This window comes from Oncorhynchus tshawytscha, unplaced genomic scaffold, assembly GCF_018296145.1.
Source record: "Oncorhynchus tshawytscha isolate Ot180627B unplaced genomic scaffold, Otsh_v2.0 Un_contig_4912_pilon_pilon, whole genome shotgun sequence".
Lineage (NCBI taxonomy): Eukaryota > Metazoa > Chordata > Actinopteri > Salmoniformes > Salmonidae > Oncorhynchus > Oncorhynchus tshawytscha.
The window spans coordinates 42,043-65,095 of record NW_024609043.1 but is presented as its reverse complement, the minus strand read 5'-3'; the positions used below and the strand labels follow the sequence as shown (position 1 = coordinate 65,095).

The following is a 23,053-nucleotide window of genomic DNA, read 5'->3' as shown; positions in this document are numbered from 1 at the left end:
AACCTCAACCTGTCTTTCTCTCACCGGACACATCTGATCTCCAGCACCATGTGTATCCCTACAGTTTATACACACAACTTTTTACATCAATACTACACATTCCTTTCTCTCAGGTCACCCTGCACACTTCTCACATCTAGGAATCTCCCTGATACACACTGCTGGAAGGAAGTAGTCAAGGAAGGGAGTTTGTGTTTATACAGGAAGTACCCCCCTCCACAGAATTGTCAATTTAAAGAAATGTAGCCAATTTATTCAGTACTACGTTTAGCTAATATTAGATAGTTAATCCAGAGATTCTTACCTTTAATGCTAGATCATTGATTGCAAGATATTAGCGCTTGTCACTTAGTCTTTTAATATATGCATAACAGTAAACCTAGACACTTGCATATTATAGTATTCTGAGTGGTGACTGAAGGCTTGTTACCTTGACTAGATTCATTGTTACAATTATGGGTCTTTAGCATCATGTAATATTGGAGTCAGAGTCTAAATGTTCTTCACTCTTCACATTCTTCTGGCAACGGTCCATACTTGGTCCCTTACTCTTTTTCATTTGCTTCAATGATCTTCACCTTTTCCTAATGTATTTTGGTCCTGTTTCATCCATCTGATAAACACATTACATTATCAAAGTATGTGAATTTGAATATTTTTCTCGCTCTTACGTTGACATCAAAGTCCTGAGGCATGGAGTGACCTCTGAAGAGTGGAGATCAGGGTGGAGGTGGTAGCCAATGATGAGGTTGGGGTGCGGTTTGGGGTTCTCCCTGTCCTAGGCCTGGCCACTTTTTAAAGGTAATTTTTATGACGTTTCAGAACCACTTGTCAAACCAAGTTAAGTGTATAATTTTATTTTTAAAGCAATGACAGGCAATTCTGATATGCATCCTAGATTTAAAAGTTCACATTTCTGTCGATCTGAACATTCTGAAGATGTGTCTGATGGACAGCTGTGAATCTAATATTCCCAATGATATATGATTAAAGGGTAAACATGAGTAATAACCTGATGTACTGTATGCTGACGTTGTCATAGGGGTTTTACCCTATGGGCAAACTGAAAGGGATGGAGGGATGAATAGAAAGAGTGATAAACACACAGAAAGGTACCATTGCTGCTGTGATAGAACACATTCAACTGTAGGGACATAGTGATTCATTTTCTTTTAAGGTCTATGAGACATTTTCACCCCGACTGAGCCCCCTGGCTCATTGACCATAAGGCCTACAGATTAATTCAGTAAAAAAAATATATATAATTGTGTGTGATTGTGCAGTTGTGTACATTTCAATAACTCCTTTCTTTTCATTTTAAATGTGTATTTTTGTGTATTGTTAGATATTACCGCAATGTTGGAGCTAGGACCACAAGCATTCATACATCTGCAATAACATCTGCTAAATATGTGTATGTGACCAATACAACTTGATGATGAAACTGTGTATTTGTGTGTGAGTACAAGTACATAGGTTTGTGTGTGTGGGTGTGCAATTGGTGGAGGGTGGTATGTGTATACTATAAACATTGGTGAAGTAACACATTAAACATTGGTTTAGGTGTTATTACATGATCGGTTGAAGTTATTACATTCATAAAAAGTTGTTACATGATACCGTAACTTACTACATTAAATAGAGAAGTTATTACTATAACAATTTAACATTATCATATTAACCAACAAGATATTACATTTCCCGGTTTTATTACATTATAAATCTAAAAGTTATTACATTAACCGTTGTCACAAGACACAATATGCATAGATATAGCCTTTAACTCGTGAATATTATTATTCAATGCATCATTGATTAGTTTTAGGAGTACGTAAACACACACGTTGACTATGACATTCTATGGTAACATTTATCCATTCAAATCCCAATGTGTGATATTACATAGACACAGGGGAGACCTGATGCTGGATCAGAGCTGCATATTATGCTCCACAGAGGTTACCATGGTGATCAGACTGAGGCAACTGTCTAAGAATGGGAGATGGATATGACTGTTCACTAGATGTTTTCTATTGATCCTTTATTTAGTAATCTGGATCCAGTGTCAGATAGGAGGGAGAGGAAATATGGCACATTTCTGCTTTCTGGTGTTTTTTCATTGGCCCTAAATGAGCAAAGCTCTTTCCACATAGACAGACATAAGGTTTCTCTCCGGTGTGTGTTCGTTGGTGTGTATTTAGGGTCCATGATAGACTGAAACTCTTCCCACACTGATCACAGCTATAAGGTTTCTCTCCGGTGTGTGTTCGCTGGTGTCTATTCAGGTGTTCTGATAGCGCAAAGCTCTTCCCACACTGATCACAGCTATAAGGCTTCTCTCCAGTGTGTGTTCGCTGGTGTCTATTCAGGTGTCCTGATAGAGCAAAGCTCTTCCCACATAGACAGACATAAGGCTTCTCTCCAGTGTGTGTTACCAGGTGTGTAGTCAGCTCTCCTGACCGAGCAAAGCTCTTCCCACATTGATTACAGCTATAAGGCTTCTCTCCAGTGTGTACACGCTGGTGTATGCTTAGAATTCCTGTGTTAGCAAAGCTTTTACCACAATCAAGGCAGGGGTAAGGCTTCTCCCCTGTATGCATTCTCAGATGAGATTTGAACGTGTTAGAAGCAGCAAAACTCTTCCCACACTGTGAGCATCTGTAAGGTTTCTCTCCTGTATGAATTCTCAGATGAGATTTGAAGGCGTTAGAAGCAGCAAAACTCTTCCCACACTGAGAGCAGCAGTACGGTTTCTCTCCGGTGTGACTCCGTTGGTGCATTATGAAACCACTCCTGCTAGTGAAACTCTTCCCACAGTCAGAGCAGCAGTGGTGAGGTTTCTTCCCTGTACGTCTGTGCTTTTTGAGGTGTTCTGATCGGCAGAGACTCTTCTCTACCTTGTCACAAACATGTTGTTGAGGCTCCCCAAATAAGTCCCTACCATTGAGAGAGCGAGAGTTAAGGGTGTCCCCTGTGAAACAAAGACATTGAATGAATCGTTTTTGGAAATATGGGTCCATAAACATATCACCATCGATATACACTCAGGAGCCAGTTTATTAGGTACACTACCCTGTTCATGAAAATAGACCACTCCTACAGACAGTGTCACGCGTCTGTGGCTTGCTATATAAAGCAGGCAGACAGGCATTCAGTTACTGTTTGATTGAACATTAGAATTGGCCAAACAAGTGACGTAAGCGACCTGAGTGTCGATGCCAAGTGAGCTGGATCCAGTATCTCAGAAACGTCCGACCTCCTGGTCTTTTCACGCACGACAGTGTCTAGGGTTTACCAAGAATGGTGCGACAAACAAAAAACATCCAGTCAGAGGTGGTCCTGTGGGGGTAAACAGCTTGTTGACGAGAGAGGTCGAAGGAGAATGGCAAGAATTGTGCAAACAGAAAAATAAAGGTGCAGTACAACCGTGGTGTGCAGTGTGACATCTTGGAACGCACAACTCGTCGATCGTCGCCACTGATGAGCTATTTAAGTAGATGACTACACTGTTCCACTACTATCAGCTAAAAACAAGAAGAAGCTGCTCCAGTAATAACGCTATCACCAACACTGGACAATTAAGGAGTGTAAAAACATTACCTGGTCCGGCGAATCCCCGTTCCTGTTGCGTCATGCTGATAAGATTCAGGACTGGGTGTAATCAGGATGAGTTCATGGCACAGCCGGTTGTCAACGATACAGGATGTTGGTGATGGTGTACTGGTGTGGGGAATGTTTTTCCTGGCACAAGTTAGGTCCCTTGATACCAATTCAGCAACATTTTAACGCCACAGTGCTGACCAAACCCAATAGAGTATCTTTGGGATGAGATGGAACGGACTGTTGGCAGCACGAATGTGCCACCATCCAATCTGCAGCAACTGTGTGATTCCATTGCGTCAGCATGGACCAACATCACCAGGGAATGTTTCTGACACCTTGTAGAATCCATACCCTGAAGAATTCAGGATGTTCTGGAGGAAAAGGGGGGTCCGGTCGGGTACTAGATAGGTGTACCTAATAAACTGGCCAATGAGTATATATTGTTTATCAATCAATTAACAGAAGTTGCAGAAGCAGATTGCAGTCTAATCCACACACACCATTGTTCTTACTTGGTGAAATCAAGTCTTCCTCCTCGTGCTCACCTCTCAAAGTTCCACTCTGCCCTGGTGTTTTCCTGTAGTCGACCAGCCTCACAGACAGGCTCTTCAGACCCAGCAGTAAGGCGATATCAGGAGAGTTGCGACCAGGGGACTCCGGCAGGTTGGAGGGGGACGGACTAGCTCTGTCCTGGTGACCACAGGAAGAATTGTACATAGAATATCATTAGACCAAACATTTGATTACTTTAGTCTAAATCTCTGATTGGTGCATCCTTATATCTCCTTTCTCTTTTATTGTGTAATTGTTCACTACTTTCCACAAATGTACAGATTTTTTCAAACGGAAGTGGTTTATATATATTTTTACTCTTAGTACAAATGACAAAACTGATGACACTTGGAATGCCCCATTTTATGTTCAGAACCTTGATTGAGCATTCATTGGAGTTGAACACATCTTTCACCCCTGAGTTAGTCTTGGTTAACCCAGAACTAAAGTCTCACGTAAATGGTCAGCCGCTCTATTCAGTTCTGGGTTCATACGTGTTAGGAGAGATTAGGAGATGTTAGAAGGAGGAGCGGAACCGGAATGAGGAGCTCCCCCTGTCTCTTTCAAGATACGGGCCGAATGTCCTCTCCCCTTCCGAAATGTGAAAGATGGTAACACCTGCTAAATCATGATCTGTTCAAATAACCAGTGATGAAAAATCTAAACACCAGAACTACTGCTGCTAGTTATCCCACTTGGAGCATGTTGAGAAAAATGTCAGTCTCATAGTTTCAGTATCCTTATACAGTACATACATAGAAGAAACCATCAGTTATAGGGGTATTGTGGCATGTAGTAGAAACCCACAGTAAAAAGGTATGGGTGTAGCCTGGTGCAATTTCTGCCCCATGTAACATTGCTCAAGATCCACCTTTCTATGTGACATGTTACTGTAACAGCATCCTCATCTAAAATGGTTGGTTTCCAGAGTATCAACAACATTCAGATAATGAGTGGATTATACCACCCAAGTATTTCAGCAGTGCATGTACACTACATCATTTCAAATGGGTTTTAGATTTTTTTTTAAACTGAAAGTAAACTAGACACTATCATTTTATTTCCGTAGCTCAGATTTGAGCAGTTTGATTAAATTATTGTTAAATGTCTTAAACAACAGGAAGATATTTTCAAAAGTAATCAACTGAAAATGGCCTAAGAGTTTTGAAACATATTTTTGTGCTTAGAGTTGTGAAAATGTACCACATACATGTGAAAATTGCACCAAAGACAATTGGCAGAGTCATGGGCTGGAGGGAGTTTCCACCGTATGTTTTATACAAGCCATTTCCCTTCAAATCAGTGAAGGAAAGTGAACAAGTGCACTTTAGTCAGGACAGAAAGATAACTAGAGATTCATTAACACAGAAGCAGAGCATATCACCTCCAGGACTGTTCCTGCAGATACAAAGAAACCATTATTTAACACTATAAAATGTGTTACATATAAAATATTATGCAACACCATCAAACTGCCCTATAAAGACTTATTTAACACTAATTATTATACCTATGAAACATGGCAAAAGAATGCTGTTCATTTTATACAGCTCAGCATTCAACACCATAGTGGACACCTGGGACTGGTAGCGTGCCGCCCCAAGCTAGTGAAGGTAGGAAGCAAAAGTTAACATCCACTTGAGGTAGGCCTACACTAGAAGAATCCAACAATGATGCACGCAAGTTGTCTACATTTTAAACAATCTAATAAATATTTTGGCAGTAATTAAGAAAATAAAAGTGATTCAAAAAACAGTTAGCAAATTCCCAGTTTAAATTGCTGGGATATGACATGTACATGGAGTGTGTGACTTTCTTTATTTTGATAGTTAAACAAGGAATTAAGAAAATAAAAACATTCAAAAGAACAGAATAGCATATTCTGTAGTTTAAAGGTTAGACTCAGCGATATAACAGGCTATAGGTGCAAAGTAAATAGCATGGTGGGGAAATTTCCGGAATAACCATGAACATTGAAGCTAATCAAGGCTAAACTTCTCCAATGTTTGAAAAAATTATACTGAATAAATACATAACGCAATTTCAAAGATTTTAGTACATATGAGGAAATGAGTCAGTTGAAATAACTTCATTAGGCCCTAATCTATGGATTCCACATGACTAAGAATACAGACATGCATCTGTTGGTTACAGCTACCTTAAAAAACATTGTCTTCACAATGGGCCTCAAGATCTCATTGCTGTATTTTTGTGCATTCAAATTGACAATCGATAAAATGGAATGGTGTTTGTTGTCCGTAGCTTATGCCTGCCCATACCATAACCCCACCGCCACCATGGGGCACTCTGCTCACAATGTTGACATCAGCACGCTGCTCACCCGCAAAATACACATGGTCTGCAATTGTCAGGCCTGGTTGGAGGTACTGCCAAATTCTCAAAAACAACGTTAGAGGCGGCATATGGTAGAAATTAACAGTACATTTTCTGCCAACAGCGGTGCTGGACATTCTTGCAGTCAGCATGCCAATTACACCCTCACTCAAAACTAGGAGACATTTGTGGCATTGTTTTGTGTGACAAAAGTGCACATTTTAGAGTGGCCTTTTATAACAACTTCTTGATATGCCACACCTGTCAAGTGGATGGATTATCTTGTAAAGGAGAAAGGCTCACTAACCGAGATGTAAACACATTTCTGCAAAAAAATAGAGAAATAAGCTTTTTGTGGGATCTTTTGTTTCAGCTCATGAAACATGGGACCAACACTTTACATGTTACATTTATATTTTTGTTCAGTGTTTATGAAAGCAAGACCATCATGATTCATTGACAGGGCGTTTTTTTCTTGTAGAAATGTGGAGCCTGCCTGTATTTCCTTAAACCTTTCGAGCAATACATGTCATTCAGAAGAAAAACAAATATTTCATAACATATTTTCTTGCCCTCATTAGCGCCTCACCACTAGAACGGCAGTGCAAATATCCAACACATGGGCTAGTCCACCATCCAGATCAGAGTTGGAAAAATAATCAAGCCGGTCAAATGGCAGTTGTTCGTTTGGCACTGTTGATCTACACAGATGTGGATTAAAATGTCAGGAAGACGAGAGAAGGAGCATAATAGAATCTATTCTGGATGTTCGGAACTGGTGAGTTTGTCCTGATGTTAGCCAGCATGCATCTGCTCTCTGCAGTCCACAACATGCTGTTTGCATTTGTATTGTTTTCTCAGCTACAGTTTGACTTGTGTCCTGTCTGACAGTGAAATATGGCTAGATCTTACCGTAGCTTGGACGACAGAGTAGCTAGCTAGTGCTGTAAAAGCCAAATTGCATTGCAAGGTAGTATCGTGACAATTTCCACAAAGTTTGTTGTTGGTTTTGAAATTATATAGTTAGCCATCTATGTTTTGTGGAAATATTTAGGGCTGACATTTGGAAGTGAATTATCTATCGTTAGATGCCTTCTGTGTTCAAGTCAGCTGTTGTTGCATGACTCTAGCAAGCTAATGGCTGAAGTTATTTGTGTAACAAATCTTCCGTAAACAAATATAGCTAGATACATTTATTTGCCTGTTCATTAGCTAGCTTTCAGCTGTTAGCTATTTACAGAGGCTAGCTGTTGGACATTGGACAAGCAAGCTAATAGCAGCTGTGTTGTTGCAGAACAACAGAGTTTCTGACTCGTTCAGATAGAACTCTTGAGATTCGGCTGAAATATGTCAGCATTGTCAAATGCTACAAAAAAAGGAGCTCATTGTTGGTTCCTAATGGACAGAATTATGCCTGTGAGAGCGAGTATTTATAAAAATGTAATAAAATCTGTTGAACCTACACATTTAGTCAATCCCGACATTTTTAAAATGACATGGTCACTTTATGGTAGCTAGATGCTTGTTTTAAATCTGACTTCTAGACTTGAGGTATGTGGGCGTAGAAAATACTCTGAAAACTCAATTGCTAAAGACCCTGTTAGAAATCCGGTCTATGGTACTCCGTAACGGCTGGACAGATCATGACGAGGTGGGGACTGTGTTGTGTTTATCCAATCAAGTTCATTTGCGAGATTTCATCGACATTGGCGTCATAATGGCTTAGATTCGATGGTAGGGAAATTGTACTTTATCATTGAGCTTCAACCAATGCAAACTCCGCGAGACTAGAACATAATGGAATAGAACTAAATAATATGAAAAATGTTGCAAAAGTGAGACGTAACATGCATCATTGGTGTGGCCTCTCAATGGCCAATACATATCAGCAATCCAGGGTTTATATACATCACTGGTGTAGCCTATGCTTAATTATTTCTCCATGGTTCTGACTTAACCTGCTAACCATTGCTTGAATCATCAATCTGTGTGCGATTGACTAGTGGGCTACTTTGCTGAAATAACCACCCTGGTTTCTTTTGTCTAGACGTTCAAAGGGAACGCATAGATGTGGAAGGTCAAAGAAAACTAGACCTAGACGTTGTATACACCACAGTAAGGACACTGTTGATAACAGTCAACCAAACTTACCCGATCCATCTTGGGAGCGATTCTTTCTTCAAATAAAAAACCATGAAAGTAAAGGTGTACGCTAGAGTTACGTTCCTTGTCACGGCGTTCAGATAAAGAAAAGCTAGACCAGCGCCATCAGACGTCCTTTTACATATCAAAACTGGATTTAAGCTGTGACAAACAAACGTCTCATAGAGACTAATTTTACATCAGAAAGATCCTGTGAAATTTTATTTGGTTTGAAAACTCGACAGACGGTAACAAAGTACTTCCTGTTGATGCTTTTCGGCATCTTCTGTGGTGTTTAAGAGGTGCCGCCACCTACTGTACAAAGTGGGTGAGGCGGTTCAGGGAGTATAATTTATTGCTAGAAAATAACTGTTTGTATTCCCTCATATATATTATGTTAAATCAATGACAAATGTAGACGATTTTTTGGTATAATCACGTAATTCATCTATTTAAACTGTAAATGATTAGATGCATCACGTTGTCAATGATTGTAAATGCATTTTGTCCACGTGTGGTTGTATTGTTGGCAAATACAATATAAACAACTAAAATAGCTTGCAGCCTCTGACTGGCTGTGGTTTGCTGGAAGGTGGCAGGTGGCAGGCTGAATATGAGATGTCTTGTTATTGTCTTTCAAAAGGCTCGATGGCTTTCTATGGTTTATTTATTATGGATCCCCATTACTTCCTGCCAAGGCAGCAGTTACTCTTCCTGGGGTAAAGCAACATTAAGGCAGTTATATACAATTAAAAATATTACATTACATTTCATACCACTTTTCACAACACATTGTGTTCCCTCAGGCCACTTCTCTACTATCACATATCTATAATGCAAAATCAATGTGTACATGTGTGTAGAGTGCGTGTTTCATGTGTATGTGCGTCTGTGCCTGTGTGTCTCTTCACAGTCCCTGCTGTTACATAAGGTTTATTTGTATCTGTTTTTTTTTAAATCTGATTCTACTGCTTGTATCAGTTACCTGATGTGGAATAGAGTTCCATGTAGCCAATGCTCTATGTAGTACTGTGCCACTCCAATAAGCTGTTCTGGACTTGGAGACTGTGAAGAGACCTTTGGTGGCATGTGTAGTGGGGTATGCATAGGTGTCCGAGCTGTGTGCTAGTAGTTTAAACAGACAGCTCGGTACATTCATTCAGCTTGTCAACACTTCTTACAAAACAAGTAGTGATGAAGTCAATCGCTCCTCCACTTTGAGCCATGAGAGATTGACATGCATATTAATGTTAGCTCTCCATGTACATCTAAGGGCCAGCCATGCTGCCCTGTTCTGAGCCTATTTAAAAATTTCCGAGGTCCCTACTAAACAGTAGTCCAGGTGTGACAGAACTAGAGCCTGTAGGACCTGCCACTATGATGTGATTTTCAATTGCATTTGATGTCAAACACTTATCATCAAAACAGTATCATGCTTTTAAAACTCACTTCACTGTGAAAATACATTTGAAGAAAGAAATCCAACAGCAGGTTGTTTCAAAGACTAACACAACAAAATGGACAGCCTTTAAGGTGATGATTATTTAAAAACATCTATATGCAAATTAGAGTTATGAGTCCAAGCCGAACCCCCAAAACTGTATAAAAATTATGATTGTGCCTTTATACAATACTTAGCCTACCACATATTACGCACGGCAGAAAAACGTGAAAATACATGTTAAAATAAACATTTAAGATCTCTTGTGTGTTTGAGTGTGGATTGTATTATTATGCATACTAGATGAACTGATTACCTTTTGCTACATTCCAACATCTGTGAGAAAATGAATAGACCTAGGCGATGCGGTTGGTTCATTGATAGTGCAGGGCGGCTTACAGTTAGCCTACAATTATAGTGAATTTGTTTTTAGTAGGGACTTTTTTCTATTCATATTTTTCTTTAAAAAACAAAAAATTGTAATTATTCGCCTACCTCCTCATGCCTTTTGCACACAATGTACATAGACTCCCCTTTTTTTTCTCTACTGTGTTATTGACTTGTTAATTGTTTACTCCATGTGTAACTCTGTGTTGTCTGTTCACACTGCTATGCTTTCTTGGCAAGGTCGCAGTTGCAAATGAGAACTTGTTCTCAGCTAGCCTACCTGGTTAAATAAAGGTGAAATAAAATAAAATAAAAAATTTAGTAGGATGACACATTCCCTTTAGCTATACAGAATATCTCAGTGCCATATGTTTCCATCTCCTCCTCGCTCTCCTTTATTCCTTTCCTGAGCGCCTTCTTCCTTCTTGATGTTCCCCAACAGATTTCACTTGGTTTCCCAAATTAAGCATTGGGTAGCTACAGGAACAGGGTTGGAGAGCCAATGGGCATACAGTGTTTGGGGGGAATAACTCCTGTTGCACAGAGAGCACATGCTCCTCAAACAGTGGTTGATGTGTGGAGTGAAATAAGTGTTTTTATATTTATTTCTCAGCTGCTCATATTAAGCACATGCTCTGCAAAAATAAAAAAGTAGCCTACCTGGTCGGTGTGCTGCCACCATTTGCTGTTCAAGTGCGTAACGATGACATGTCTTTTTCCCCTGTTCCTGTCCATTTGATAATGGGCCATTCTAAATCAGAACAAATTTTACACTTTAGTAAAGAAAAGATTAAATTGAGAGTAGTCTGTTGGGTGAAAATCTGACCACTTGATGTGAGAACAGCTGTGCAGCCTGAGGCAAGGAACAGAGCACAAGCTTCTTTTTTTTTTGTAACTTCCCAAAATCATCAATAGGCTATAATCGCATCATGCAGCCCATATAGAATGTCTTTGAAATCATAACATAAGGTGTATCATTTACAACTAAAGTTGCCAAATAACTCTAAAACTAGTGTATAGGACCTTTTTCAAATGATCACTTTTACATTCAACAAAGCCACTTCATATTCGCTCTGGAATGGGAAAAATATCCTATTTTATTCAGCTAAGATCAATTGTATTCTTCTTACTATGAAAATAATTTAATAACGACATGGGCCTTATAAGCATCTTTTGTCAGCTAAATGAACAAGCCTACAGCCTTTGCAGGAAGCATGTCTGCATCCCACTGCTGGCTGGCTTCTGAAGCTAAGCAGGATTGGTCCTGGATGGGAGACCAGATGCTGCTGGAAGTGGTGTTGGAAGCCCAGTTAGGAGGCAGTCTTTCATCTGGTTTAAAAAAATAGCCCAATGCCCCAGGCAGTGATTTGGGACATTGCCCTGTATAGGGTGCTGTCTTTCGGACTGGACGTTAAACGGGTGTCCTGACTATCTGGTCACGAAAATATCCCATGGCACGTATTGTAAGAGTAGGGGTGTTAACCCTGGTGTCCTGGCTAAATTCCCAATCTGGACCTCATATCATCACAGTCACCTAATCATCCCCGGCTTCCAAATGGCTCATTCATCCCCCCTCCTCTGCCCTGTAACTGTGTCTCCTGACCCCTCCTGTCTCAGCCTCCAGTATTTATGCTGCAGTAGTTTGTGTCGGGGGGCTAGGGTCAGTTTGTTATATCTGGAGTACTTCTCCTGTCCTATTCGGTGTCCTGTGTGAATTTAAGTGTGCTCTCTCTAATTCTCTCTTTCTTTCTCCCTCTCTGAGGACCATGCCTCAAGACTACCTGACATGATGACTCCTTGCTGTCCCCAGTCCACCTGGCCGTGCTGCTGCTCAAGTTTCAACTGTTCTGCCTTATTATTATTGGACCATGCTGGTAATTTATGAACATTTGAACATCTTGGCAATGTTCTGTTATAATCTCCACCCGGCACAGCCAGAAGAGGACTGGCCACCCCACATAGCCTGGTTCCTCTCTAGGTTTCTTCCTAGGTTTTGGCCTTTCTAGGGAGTTTTTCCTAGCCACCGTGCTTCTTCACCTGCATTGCTTGCTGTTTGGGGTTTTAGGCTGGGTTTCTGTACAGCACTTTGAGATATCAGCTGATGTACGAAGGGCTATATAAATACATTTGATTTGATGATTCCCCAGATCGTTGCTGTAAATGAGAATATGTTCTCAGTCAATTTACCTGGTAAAATAAGGGTTAAATAAACTATGGCATGGAGCATAACCAGATAATATACAGCAGGCCAACTCATATTCTGTTCTTCTGAAATACATTTGCTTCATATCATAATATTTTGTTAGTCCTGACTAAAATAAATAATGGAGTTTTTGTGATGGTGTATATTAAATAGATTTGACTTTTATTTTTATGTAGATGTTTCAAAGGTATGAATCAGCAGCTTGTATGTGTGGACACCTGGAGATGCTAAACATGCTCGTGTTAATGGTCAATAACTGTGAGACTGGCAGTCTGCATAACAATAACCAACTGACAAAATGTCACAGCCCTAAGTGGGTCAACATTCCACAGGCCACAACGAACAGCCTGATCAACTCTATGCAAAGGAGATGTGTCATGCTGCATGAGGCAAATGCGGGTCACACCAGATGCTGACTGTTTTTCTCATCCACTCCCTAGGTTTTTTTTTAAGGTATCTGTGACCAACAGATGTATATCTGTATTCTCAGTCATGTGAAATCCATAGATTAGGGCCTAATGAATTTATTTAAATTACTGATTTCTTTACATGAACTTTAACTCAGTCAAATCTTTGGAATTGTTGCGTTTTATATTTTTGTTCAGAGCAGATGATCAGGACAGTGTAGAGTACTATTTGCCCGAAGAGGTGAGGTCTTGCAATGAGCTATATGACTGTACTTCTGATTCTAATTCTCAAGAGGAAAGTTAAAACCCTCAGCCACAAGGTCACTGAGACGGACCAACAGGGGATCGTCTGAAAGGAACTGACATGCAGGGATGGGATTTAAGGATTTTGGTCACTGGCCAGCAGACTGCAATGTCTACTAGCCCGGGTAACATTTGGGACCTAAATCTGTGGCATTCGTTGTTGGTAAAGGCAAAATGTCACTGCTGTGTCGGGCTAGTTTGGCACCTTTTCTACTAGCCCAATCTGAAAAGTACTAGCCTTGGGATAGCTTGATTTCCATCCCTGCTGACGTGTCTGACTTCACAGGTCATTTGACTAATCATGTACAACAGAAGCACTCTGGAACAAAACCGATTTTGTAGTTTGTATTGGAAAAACATCGAGTCCACAAGTCCTTTGTGAGCTAGTTAGCCAACTAGTTAATGTTAGCTCACTGTTTGTGTAATCACACTTTTCCAAGTGGTGACATGTTAGCTAGCCCACCAAGGCAGGGATATTTAGCTAATGTTTAGCTAGCTATGTTAGTTAACATTAGCTCAACATTCGTGTAGTCAGACTTTTTACGTGGTGACATGCTAGCTCACTAACTACTGTTGCCCTAGTGCTGGGCTAAAGTTAGCAAGTCTGACTACACGAACGGCGAGTTAACGTTATCTAGCTGGCTAGCTCACAAAGGACTTGTCAATCATGAAATGTCAGTCATTATGCTGTCCTATGCTGGTTTTCTTTTTACCTGTAAGGAAGATAACGTTAGTCAGTGGCTTTCTAGCTAACGTACATTTTTAGAAGCCCCTAGCTAGCCAACCACTGATCTTTGACACACCCAACATGGCTTGTTGGCAGCTATCAACAGGGCTTACCTGTACTGCATATCTATCTAATGTTTCTCTGCAGTGTGTGTTCGGTGGTGTCTAATCATGTTGTAAGCTACAGCAAAGCTTTTCCCACACTGATCACAGCTATAAGGCTTCTCCCCAGTGTGTGTTCGCTGGTGTGTATTCAGGGTGGAAGCTACAGCAAAGCTTTTCCCACACTGATCACAGCTATAAGGCTTCTCTCCAGTGTGTTTTCGATAGTGTCTAATCAGGGTGGAAGCTACAGCAAAGCCCTTTCCACACTGATAACAGCAATAAGGCTTCTCTCCAGTGTGTGTTCTCTGGTGTATAGTTCGTTTATCTGATAGAGCAAAGCTCTTCCCACACTGATCACAGCTATAAGGTTTCTCTCCAGTGTGTGTTCTCTTGTGTCTATTCATGGTGGAAGCTCGAGCAAAGTTCATCCCACACTGACCACAGCTATAAGGCTTCACTCCAGTGTGTGTTAGCTTGTGTGTTGTCAGGTTGCCTGACTGATTGAAGCTTTTCCCACACTGACCACAGCTATAAGGCTTCACTCCAGTGTGTATACGCTGGTGTATAGTTAGGGCTTTTGATAGAGCAAAGCTCTTCCCACACTGATCACAACTATAAGGCTTCTCTCCTGTGTGTGTTCGCAGGTGTCTAGTCAGCTCTCTTGACTGAGCAAATCTCTTCCCACACTGATCACAGTTATAAGGTTTCTCTCCAGTATGTGTTCGCTGGTGGGAATTTAAGGTCCCAGATTGACTGAAGCTCTTTCCACACTGATCACAGCTATAAGGCTTCTCTCCTGTGTGTGTTCGCAGGTGTATGTTTAGGGCTCCCAAATAAGAAAATCTTTTCCCACAATCAAGGCAGGGGTAAGGCCTCTCCCCTTTATGAATTCTCAGATGAGATTTGAAGGTGTTAGAAGCAGCGAAACACTTCCCACACTGTGAGCAGCAGTACGGTTTCTCTACGGTGTGAATAATGAAGCCACTCTGGCTTGTAAAACTCTTCCCACAGTCAGAGAAGCAGTGGTGAGGTTTCTTTCCTATACGTCTCTGCTGGTGTTTCTTGAGACGTTCTGATCTGGAGAGACTCTTCTCTGTCTTGTCAGCAACATGATATGGTTGAAGCGCCCCAGATGATAAGCCCCTCCCACTGCGAGAACGGCGGTTAGGGGTGTCCCCTGTGAAACAAAAACATTGAATAACTAGGTTTTGGAAATATGGATCGATAAACAAATACTATAACAATTTAAAATAATGTTTTTTTAGCAAATGCTCTTATCCAGAGTGACTTACAGGACCAATTAGGGTTAAGTACCTTACTCAAGGGCAGACAGATTTTCCACCTAGTCGGCTCAGAGATCCAAACCAGAAAGCTTTCAATTTGTGGCCCAATGCTCTAAACCAAGACTACCTGCCTCTCTTATCATCAATACACTCAGTGGCCAGTTTATTAGGTATACCACCCTCCGTTCACAAAATTCAATCGACAATAAACTAGCAACTGAGTGTTTTACTGTTTATAAATCAATTGAGCAGATTGTAGTCTAATCCACACACCCCATTGTTCTTACTTGATGAAATCAAATCTCCCTCCTCGTGTCCTTCTCTCACAGTTCCACTCTGCCCTGCTGTTTTCCTGCAGTCGACCAGCCACACAGACACCCTCTTCAGACCCAGCAGTAAGGCTCTACCGGGAGAGTTGTATCCAGGAGACTCCGGCAGGGTGGAGGGGGACGGACTAGCTCTGTCCTGGTGACCACAGGAAGAATTGTACATAGAATATCATTAGACCAAACATTTGATTACTTTAGTCTAAATCTCTGATTGATTGGGTGCATCCTTATAACACCGTTCTCCTGAAGTGTGTAATCGTTCACTACTTTACACAAATGTCTAGTATTTTTTTAAATCACTTTGGCAAATTTTTCAAATGGAACTTCTTATTTAGAGCCTTTGATTGAGCATTCATTGGTGTTGAACAAATTAGCCGCTCAATTTAGTTCATACGTGTTAGGAGAGCTTAAGAGTTTATGGAAAGAGGAGCTCCACCATCTCAAGATACAGGCCGAATGTCCCCTCCCCTTCCAAAATGTGAAAGATTGTAACACCTGTTAAATCACTATGCACCATAGGTATATTTCACTGGTCATCCCCAAAGCCAACACCTCCTTTGGCTGCCTTTCCTTCCAGTTCTCTGCTGCCAATGACTGGAACAAATTGCAAAAATCACTGAAGTTGGAGACTTATATTTACCTCACTAACTTTAAGCATCAGCTGTCAGAGAAGCTTACCGATCGCTGCAGCTCTACACAGCCCATCTGTAAATGGCCCATCCAACCAACTACCTATCTCATCCCCATATTTGTTTTTATTTTTCTGCCCTTTTGCACACCAGTATTTCTACTTGCACATCCTCATCTGCACATATCACTCCAGTATAAATTGCTAAATTCTAATTACTTCACCACTATTGGCCTATTTATTGCCTTACCTCCTTACTTCATTTGCACATACTGTGTACAGATTTTTCTATTGTGTTATTGACTTTGTTTATCCTGTAACTGTGTTGTTGTTGTCACACTGCTTTGCTTGATCTTCCAACATAAATTAAAAGAATGTCAATTTATACAGTTCTCAAACTGTACTTAAACTTGACACTATACAATTTGTTTAGTAGTTAAGTTTTGAGCAATTTGATTAAATTATAGTTAAATGTATTGTTTACAAATTACTGGAAAATATTTTTTCATGTAATTAATTGTAAATGGCCTTTGGAAACATGTGTTTAGAACTGTGAAAATGTACCACATACTTCAAAAATGCAACAAAGTGATGAAAAAAACTCAACTTAACGGCATTGGATTGGTGGAAGCATGGGCTCGTGGGTGTTCACACCATATGTTTTATACAAATCATTTCCTTTCAAAATCAGGGAAGTGAGCAAGTGACGACGTTGGAAGGAAAGATAATTAGGAATTCCTTAACATGGTATCTAGCCTACCAAAAACATGGTGTAACACAATAAAACATGATGTAACACTTACAAATATTATTTAAACGCCTATGCAGAAATTGCTCCACCATTTCCTGGTTGCTAAAATTGCTAAGAAGTGCACTGTAGAGATTTGTTGTACCACCTAAACAAACCGCTGTGAAATATATTTTCCATAACCCAAAATATTGTATTTTCAGATGTTTGTAGCTGGTGCACAAAACCGAAAGTAAGACTGAAAAACAAAATAAAAATGGGAAGCATAGAAATAACACACACAGAACAGATTTACTGATTCTTAGACTTCCTTTCAATGAGAATGACAGATCTATAACTGACATTGCTATGTGAATTCTCCCAAAAACAAAACATATTGCAGCTTTAACACTTTCAAACATGATTTAACACTAAGACATAGCAACATTGATATACTGTGCCTTTAGAATGTATTCACACCCCTGGACTTTCCACATTCTGTTGCGTTACAGCCTGAATTAAAAATTGATACAATTGAGATGTCGTCCCTGGCCTACACACAATACCCCATAATGTCAAAGGGGAGTTATGTTTTTCCATTTAATTTGTATTTTTTTACAAATGAACATACAGAACATTTGTGGGCAGAACTGAAAAAGTATGTGCGAGCAAGGAGGCCTACAAACCTGACTCAGTTACACCAGCTCTGTCAAGAGGAATGGGCCAATATTCCACCAACTTATTGTGGGAAGCTTGTGGAAGGGCTACCTGAAATGTTTGACCCAAGTTAAATTATTTAAAGGCAATGCTATGAAATACTAATTGAGTGTATATAAACTTCTGACCCACTGGGAATGTGATGGAAGAAATAAAAAGCTGAAATAAATCCTTCTCTCTACTATTATTCTGACATTTCACATTCTTAAAATAAAGTGGTGATCCTAACTGACCTAAGACGGGAACTTTTTTAATGAGGATTAAATGTCTGGAATTGTGAAAAACTGAGTTTAAATGTATGTGGCTATAAGGTATATGTAAAGTTCTGACTTCAACGGTAGCCTCGCTACTGTTATTTTACTGCTGCTCTTTAATGATTTGTTATTGTATTGTTGGTTAAAAAGGGCTTGTAAGTAAAGTTGACAACTAATGATTTGTTATTGTATTGTTGGTTAAGGGCTTGTAAGTAAGGTTGTTGTATTCGGCGCATGGGACAAATACAATTTGATTCGATTTCAGAAGACAACTAGCTTGATTGAGCCAAAGAGCAGGTGTTCTTAATCAAATCAAATTTGATTGGTCACATACACATATTTAGCAGATGTTATTGCAGATCTAGCGAGATGCTTGTGGTCCTACTCCAACAGTGCAGTAGTATCCAACAACTCATAACAAGACACACAAATCTAAAATAATGAATGGAATTAAGAAATGTATAGCATATCTGGACAAGCAATGTCAGTGGCATTGATTGAAATACAGTAGTATACAGTACATATGAAGTTAGTAAAACAGTATGTCAACATTGTTAAAGTGACCAGTGATTCCATGACTATGTACATTGGGCAGCAGCATCTAAGGTGCAGGGTTGAGTAATGGTGGTAGCCAGCTAGGGATGGTCCCAGCTTTGATGCACCTGTACTGACCTCGCCTTCGGATGATAGCGGAGTGAATGGGCCGTGGCTCGGGTGGTTGATGTCCTTGTGGTGATGCAACCCAACAGGATGCTCTCAATGGTGCATCTGTAAAAGTTTGTGACGGTCTTAGGGGCCAAGCAGAATCTATGCAGCCTCCTGAGGTTGATGAGGCGCTGTTGCACCTTCTTCACCACCCTGTCTGTGTGGGTGGACCACTTCAGATTGTCAGTGATGTGTACACAAAGGAACTTGAAGCTTTTCACCTTCTTCACTGCGGTCCCGTTGATGTGGATGCGGCTGTGCTCGCTCTGCTGTCTCCTGAAGTCCACGATCAGCTCCTTTGTTTTATTGAGGGAAGGGGTTATTTTCCTGACAACACTCCGCCCGGGGCCTCACCTCCTCCCTGTAGGCTGTCTCATCTTTGTTGGTAATCAGACCTACTACTGTTGTTGTCGTCTGCATACTTGATGATTGAGTTGGAGGCGTTCGTGGCCACGCAGTCATGGGTGAACAGGGAGTACAGGAGGGGGCTGAGCACGCAACCTTATTGGGCCCCAGTGTTGAGGATCAGCATAGTGGAGGTGTTGTTTCCTACCTTCACCACCTGGGGACAAACCATCAGGAAGTCCAGGATCCCGTTGCACAGGTCAGGGTTCAGACCCAGGGCCCTGAGCTTAATGAGTTTGGAGGGTACTATGGTGCTGAAGGTTGATCTATAGTCAATGAACAGCATTCTTACATAGGTATTCCTCTCATCATATATGCATAGTCACTTTAACCGTATCTATATGTACATACGACCTCAATCAGCCTGACTAACCGGTGTCTGTATGTAGCCTCGCTACTGTTATTTTTCACTGTCTTTTTACTGTTGTTTTGTTTCCTTACTTACCTATTGTACACCTTGTACCTTTTTTGCACTTTTGATTAGAGCCTGTAAGTAGGCATTTCATTGTATGGTCTACACCTGTTGTATTCGGCGCACGTGACAAATAAACTTGGATTTGATTTGTCCAGATGGGATAGGGCATTGTCATGGCGATTACATCGTCTGCAGATCTGTTGGGGAGGTAAGCAAATTGAAGTGGGTCTAGGGTGTCAGGTAAGGTGGAGGTGATATGATCCTTAACTAGCCTCAAAGCACTTCATGATGACAGAAGTGTAATGTTTTGTATACTCAGTGAAATTGTCCATTCTCACAAAAAGTTTATTTCTTTCAAATTGTGTGCACAAATTTGTTTACATCCCCGTCAGTGAGCATTTCTCCTTTGCCAAGAATGCATCCACCTGACAGGTGTGGCATATCAAAAAGCTGATTAAACAGGATGATCATTACACAGTTGCTCCTTCTGCTAGAGACAATAAAAGGCCACCCTAAAACGTGCCGTTTTCCACACAAAACAATGTGCCACAGATGTCTCAAGTTGAGGGAGAGTCCAGATGGAGCTGTAAATACAATCAAGCCTGTCTAATGGCAGAGTTGATCAGCACAGATTTGGATCACAATGTCAAGAAGACAGGAGAAGGAGCATACTGGAATGTATTCTGGATGTTTGAAACTGAGGAGTTTGTTCTGATACTAGCCAGCATACATTTGCTCACTGCACATGTTTAAATGTGCATTTTGTTTTCTCAGCTACAGTTTGAGTTGTCTTGACAGTGAAATATGGCTAGCTCTTACCATAGCTTCGACTATAGTGTGTGTTGGAAAAGCCTACTTGTATTGCAAGGTATCAAAGTGACAATTTGCCCAACGTTTGGTGTTGGTTTGTTGAACCGATGTAGTTAGCTAGCTATGTTTTGGAAATATTTAGGACTGACGTTTGGAAGTGAACTAACATTAGCTACCTTGTGTTAGTCAGCTGTTGTCTGGCTAGAGTTAGCTAATGGTTGAAGTTGTGTAACAGACCTTCCTTAAACAAATATAGCTAGCTACCTTAGCCTGTTCATTAGCTATCTAGCATTCAACTGACTGGTGTTAGCTAAGCTACAGAGGCTAGCTGCTGGACTTTGGACAAACAAGTTAACTTTAGCTACTAGCAGCTGTGTTGTTGTAGAACAGTTGCTGACCCGTTTAGATAACTCTTGAGATACGGCTAAAAATGTGTCAGAAATGCTACAAAAAAGGATCTCATAGTTGGTTCCTAATGGACAGAAATGTGCCTGTGAGAGCAATAAGTAATCAAATCTGTTGCGCTTACAAATGGACTCAAAGTGACCATTTGATTTAAATGTCATTATGGTAGCTCTTTGCTCGTTTTCATTTGACTTATATCATTGGAGCTAGGTGGGACTAAACTCTGACAACTCAATTGCTAAGGACCCTGTTAGAAGTTAAGAATATGTTACTCCGTGACGGCTGGACAGATCCTGAGAGGTGGGGAGTGTTGTCAAGTTGATTTACGAGATTGGCTTCATAATGGCTTAGATATGATGGTAGGGAAATGTTAATTTGACATTGAGCTTCAACCAATGCAAACTCCGCGAGACTAGAACATAATGGAATAGAACTAAATAATATGAAAAATGTTGCAAAAGTGAGACGTAACATGCATCATTGGTGTGGCCTCTCAATGGCCAATACATATCAGCAATCCAGGGTTTATATACATCACTGGTGTAGCCTCTCAATGGCCAATCCAGGGTTTATATACATCACTGGTGTAGCCTATGTTTAACTATTTCTCCATGGTTCTGACTTGACCTGCTAACCATTGCTTGAATCATCAATCTGTGTGCGATTGACTAGTGGGCTACTTTGCTGAAATAACCACCCTGGTTTCTTTTGTCTAGACGTTCAAAGGGAACGCATAGATGTGGAAGGTCAAAGAAAACGAGACCTAGACGTTGTATACACCACAGTAAGGACACTGTTGATAACAGTCAACCAGACTTACCCGATCCATCTTGGGAGCGATTCTTTCTTCAAATAAAACACCATGAAAGTAAAGGTGTACGCTAGAGTTACTTTCTGTGTCACGGCGTTCAGATAAAGAAAAGCTAGACCAGCGCAATCAGACGTCCTTTTACATATCAAAACTGGATTTAAATGGAGACAAATTTTACATCAGAAAGATCCTGTGGAATTTATTTTAGTTTGAAAACGAGATAGAGGATGGTAACAAAGTACTTCCTGTTGATGCTTTTCAGCTTCTTCTGTGGTGTTTAAGAGGTGCCGCCACCTACTGTATATAGTCATCAACACCTCTCTTCAAGTGGGTGAGGCGGTTTAGGGAGTCATTATGCTAGAAAATAACTGTATTCCCTCAAATATATAGTGTTAACTTAATGGCAAAAATGCAGGCTATTTTTGAATAGTGGAGGCAGCTCCTATTTTCTTTGACTTGCAGTAACTCTAAATCAATAGTTGTTCATTAAGTAGTCCGAAAACATCGGAAACATTCACTTGCTCGACCATTCTGAAGGTCATGTAACTGTTACATGCAACATTTCTTGTGAACTTAACAGGACAGATGTTGCTCTCTAGTTTTATGATGTAACAAAGGTCTGGTTGAATGTATTCTGCCGCTGTCTTCTTGTCTCAGCTGAGTCCAGACATATGAACTAACAGGTTATAACAACACAATTATTATAACATGTAATATGGCTATTTTTCTGGCTTTCTTCCCTGGTGATTTTTACCTACACACCGCTACTGCAAGTTGTAGCTTTGCCCTCATTATTTCTCCATGGCTCTGACTTTACCTGCTCGTTGCGCATTGCCTTGTATCAATCGGTGTGCTTTAGGCTAGTAGGCTACTTTGCTGAAGGACAAAATATCCCAAATGTTTATTACCACCATTGTTTATTTTGTCCAACTGTTCAAATGGAACGAATGGATATGGAAGATCAAAGATGATAACTAGACATGTTATACACCACAGTAGGAAAACTGTTAATAAGTCAAAATGTACCCGATCTATTGTTGACGCTATTAAATCTTCAGCGTTTCTTAGTGACAGTAAATCTGTAGCTAGCCTACACTATAGTTACTTTCTTTGTTACCGCGTTCAGATAAAGAACATCTAGACCAGAGCCCCCACCTACCATCAACCAATCATATCAATGTGGAACTATACAGAGCTATAGAGCTTGTCGTCCTTTAAAAAAAAGAAGCTTGTAGTCCTATATCCCGGAAATGAGTTTACCTATGACTCGTTCAGCCATCTCTATGGGTAAAATTAAATGGGAGAAAGAATAGGGTTTTTAGAATAAATGCAGAAAATAAGTCTTAGGAGAACTTATAGGT

At 40.4% G+C, this 23,053-nt stretch overlaps 2 protein-coding genes across 5 annotated transcripts in view; both read right to left on the bottom strand.

The window, feature by feature from the left end:
* The window catches only part of LOC121844144 (zinc finger protein 664-like), a 49,256-nt gene extending 27,331 nt beyond the window's left edge, over positions 1-21,925 (bottom strand). Inside the window, exons 1-3 of one of the 2 annotated variants that reach the window (XM_042314060.1) lie at positions 21,702-21,925; positions 15,774-15,951; positions 13,233-15,380 (exon numbers count right to left, since the gene is read on the bottom strand). In XM_042314060.1, coding sequence (XP_042169994.1) covers positions 14,230-15,380; positions 15,774-15,951; positions 21,702-21,710 — 1,338 coding nt within the window. In that variant the 5' untranslated portion in view covers positions 21,711-21,925 and the 3' untranslated portion in view covers positions 13,233-14,229. Of the gene's footprint in view, positions 1-13,232; positions 15,381-15,773; positions 15,952-21,701 lie in introns of those variants that run through there. The other variant, XM_042314061.1, reaches the window with a different exon arrangement.
* On the bottom strand, positions 232-12,019 carry LOC121844145 (zinc finger protein 239-like). Of its 3 annotated transcripts, none has more exons than XM_042314063.1 (3): positions 11,120-12,019; positions 4,116-4,293; positions 232-2,971 (listed from the first exon to the last, which is right to left on the bottom strand). In XM_042314063.1, exons 1-3 carry the CDS (start codon positions 11,207-11,209, stop codon positions 2,046-2,048), a joined length of 1,194 nt encoding a protein of 397 aa, XP_042169997.1. In that variant the 5' UTR covers positions 11,210-12,019; the 3' UTR covers positions 232-2,045. The 3 variants fall into 3 exon arrangements, with proteins under 3 accessions (XP_042169997.1, XP_042169998.1, XP_042169999.1); XM_042314064.1 differs by having other exon boundaries at positions 4,149-4,293; positions 11,120-12,018; XM_042314065.1 differs by lacking the exon at positions 11,120-12,019 and adding an exon at positions 8,641-9,360.
* Positions 21,926-23,053: the final 1,128 nt, after the last annotated feature.

What these genes read in the sequence shown, in the direction of transcription:
- LOC121844145 (XM_042314063.1), bottom strand. Translation starts at nt 11,209, where the DNA reads ATGGCCCATTATCAAATGGACAGGAACAGGGGAAAAAGACATGTCATC. An exon ending in GGTGGCAGCACACCGACCAG is followed by an intron (nt 4,294 to 11,119) that starts GTAGGCTACTTT and finishes TGTGGTCACCAG; the next exon opens with GACAGAGCTAGTCCGTCCCC. An exon ending in GGAAGACTTGATTTCACCAA is followed by an intron (nt 2,972 to 4,115) that starts GTAAGAACAATG and finishes TTTGTTTCACAG; the next exon opens with GGGACACCCTTAACTCTCGC.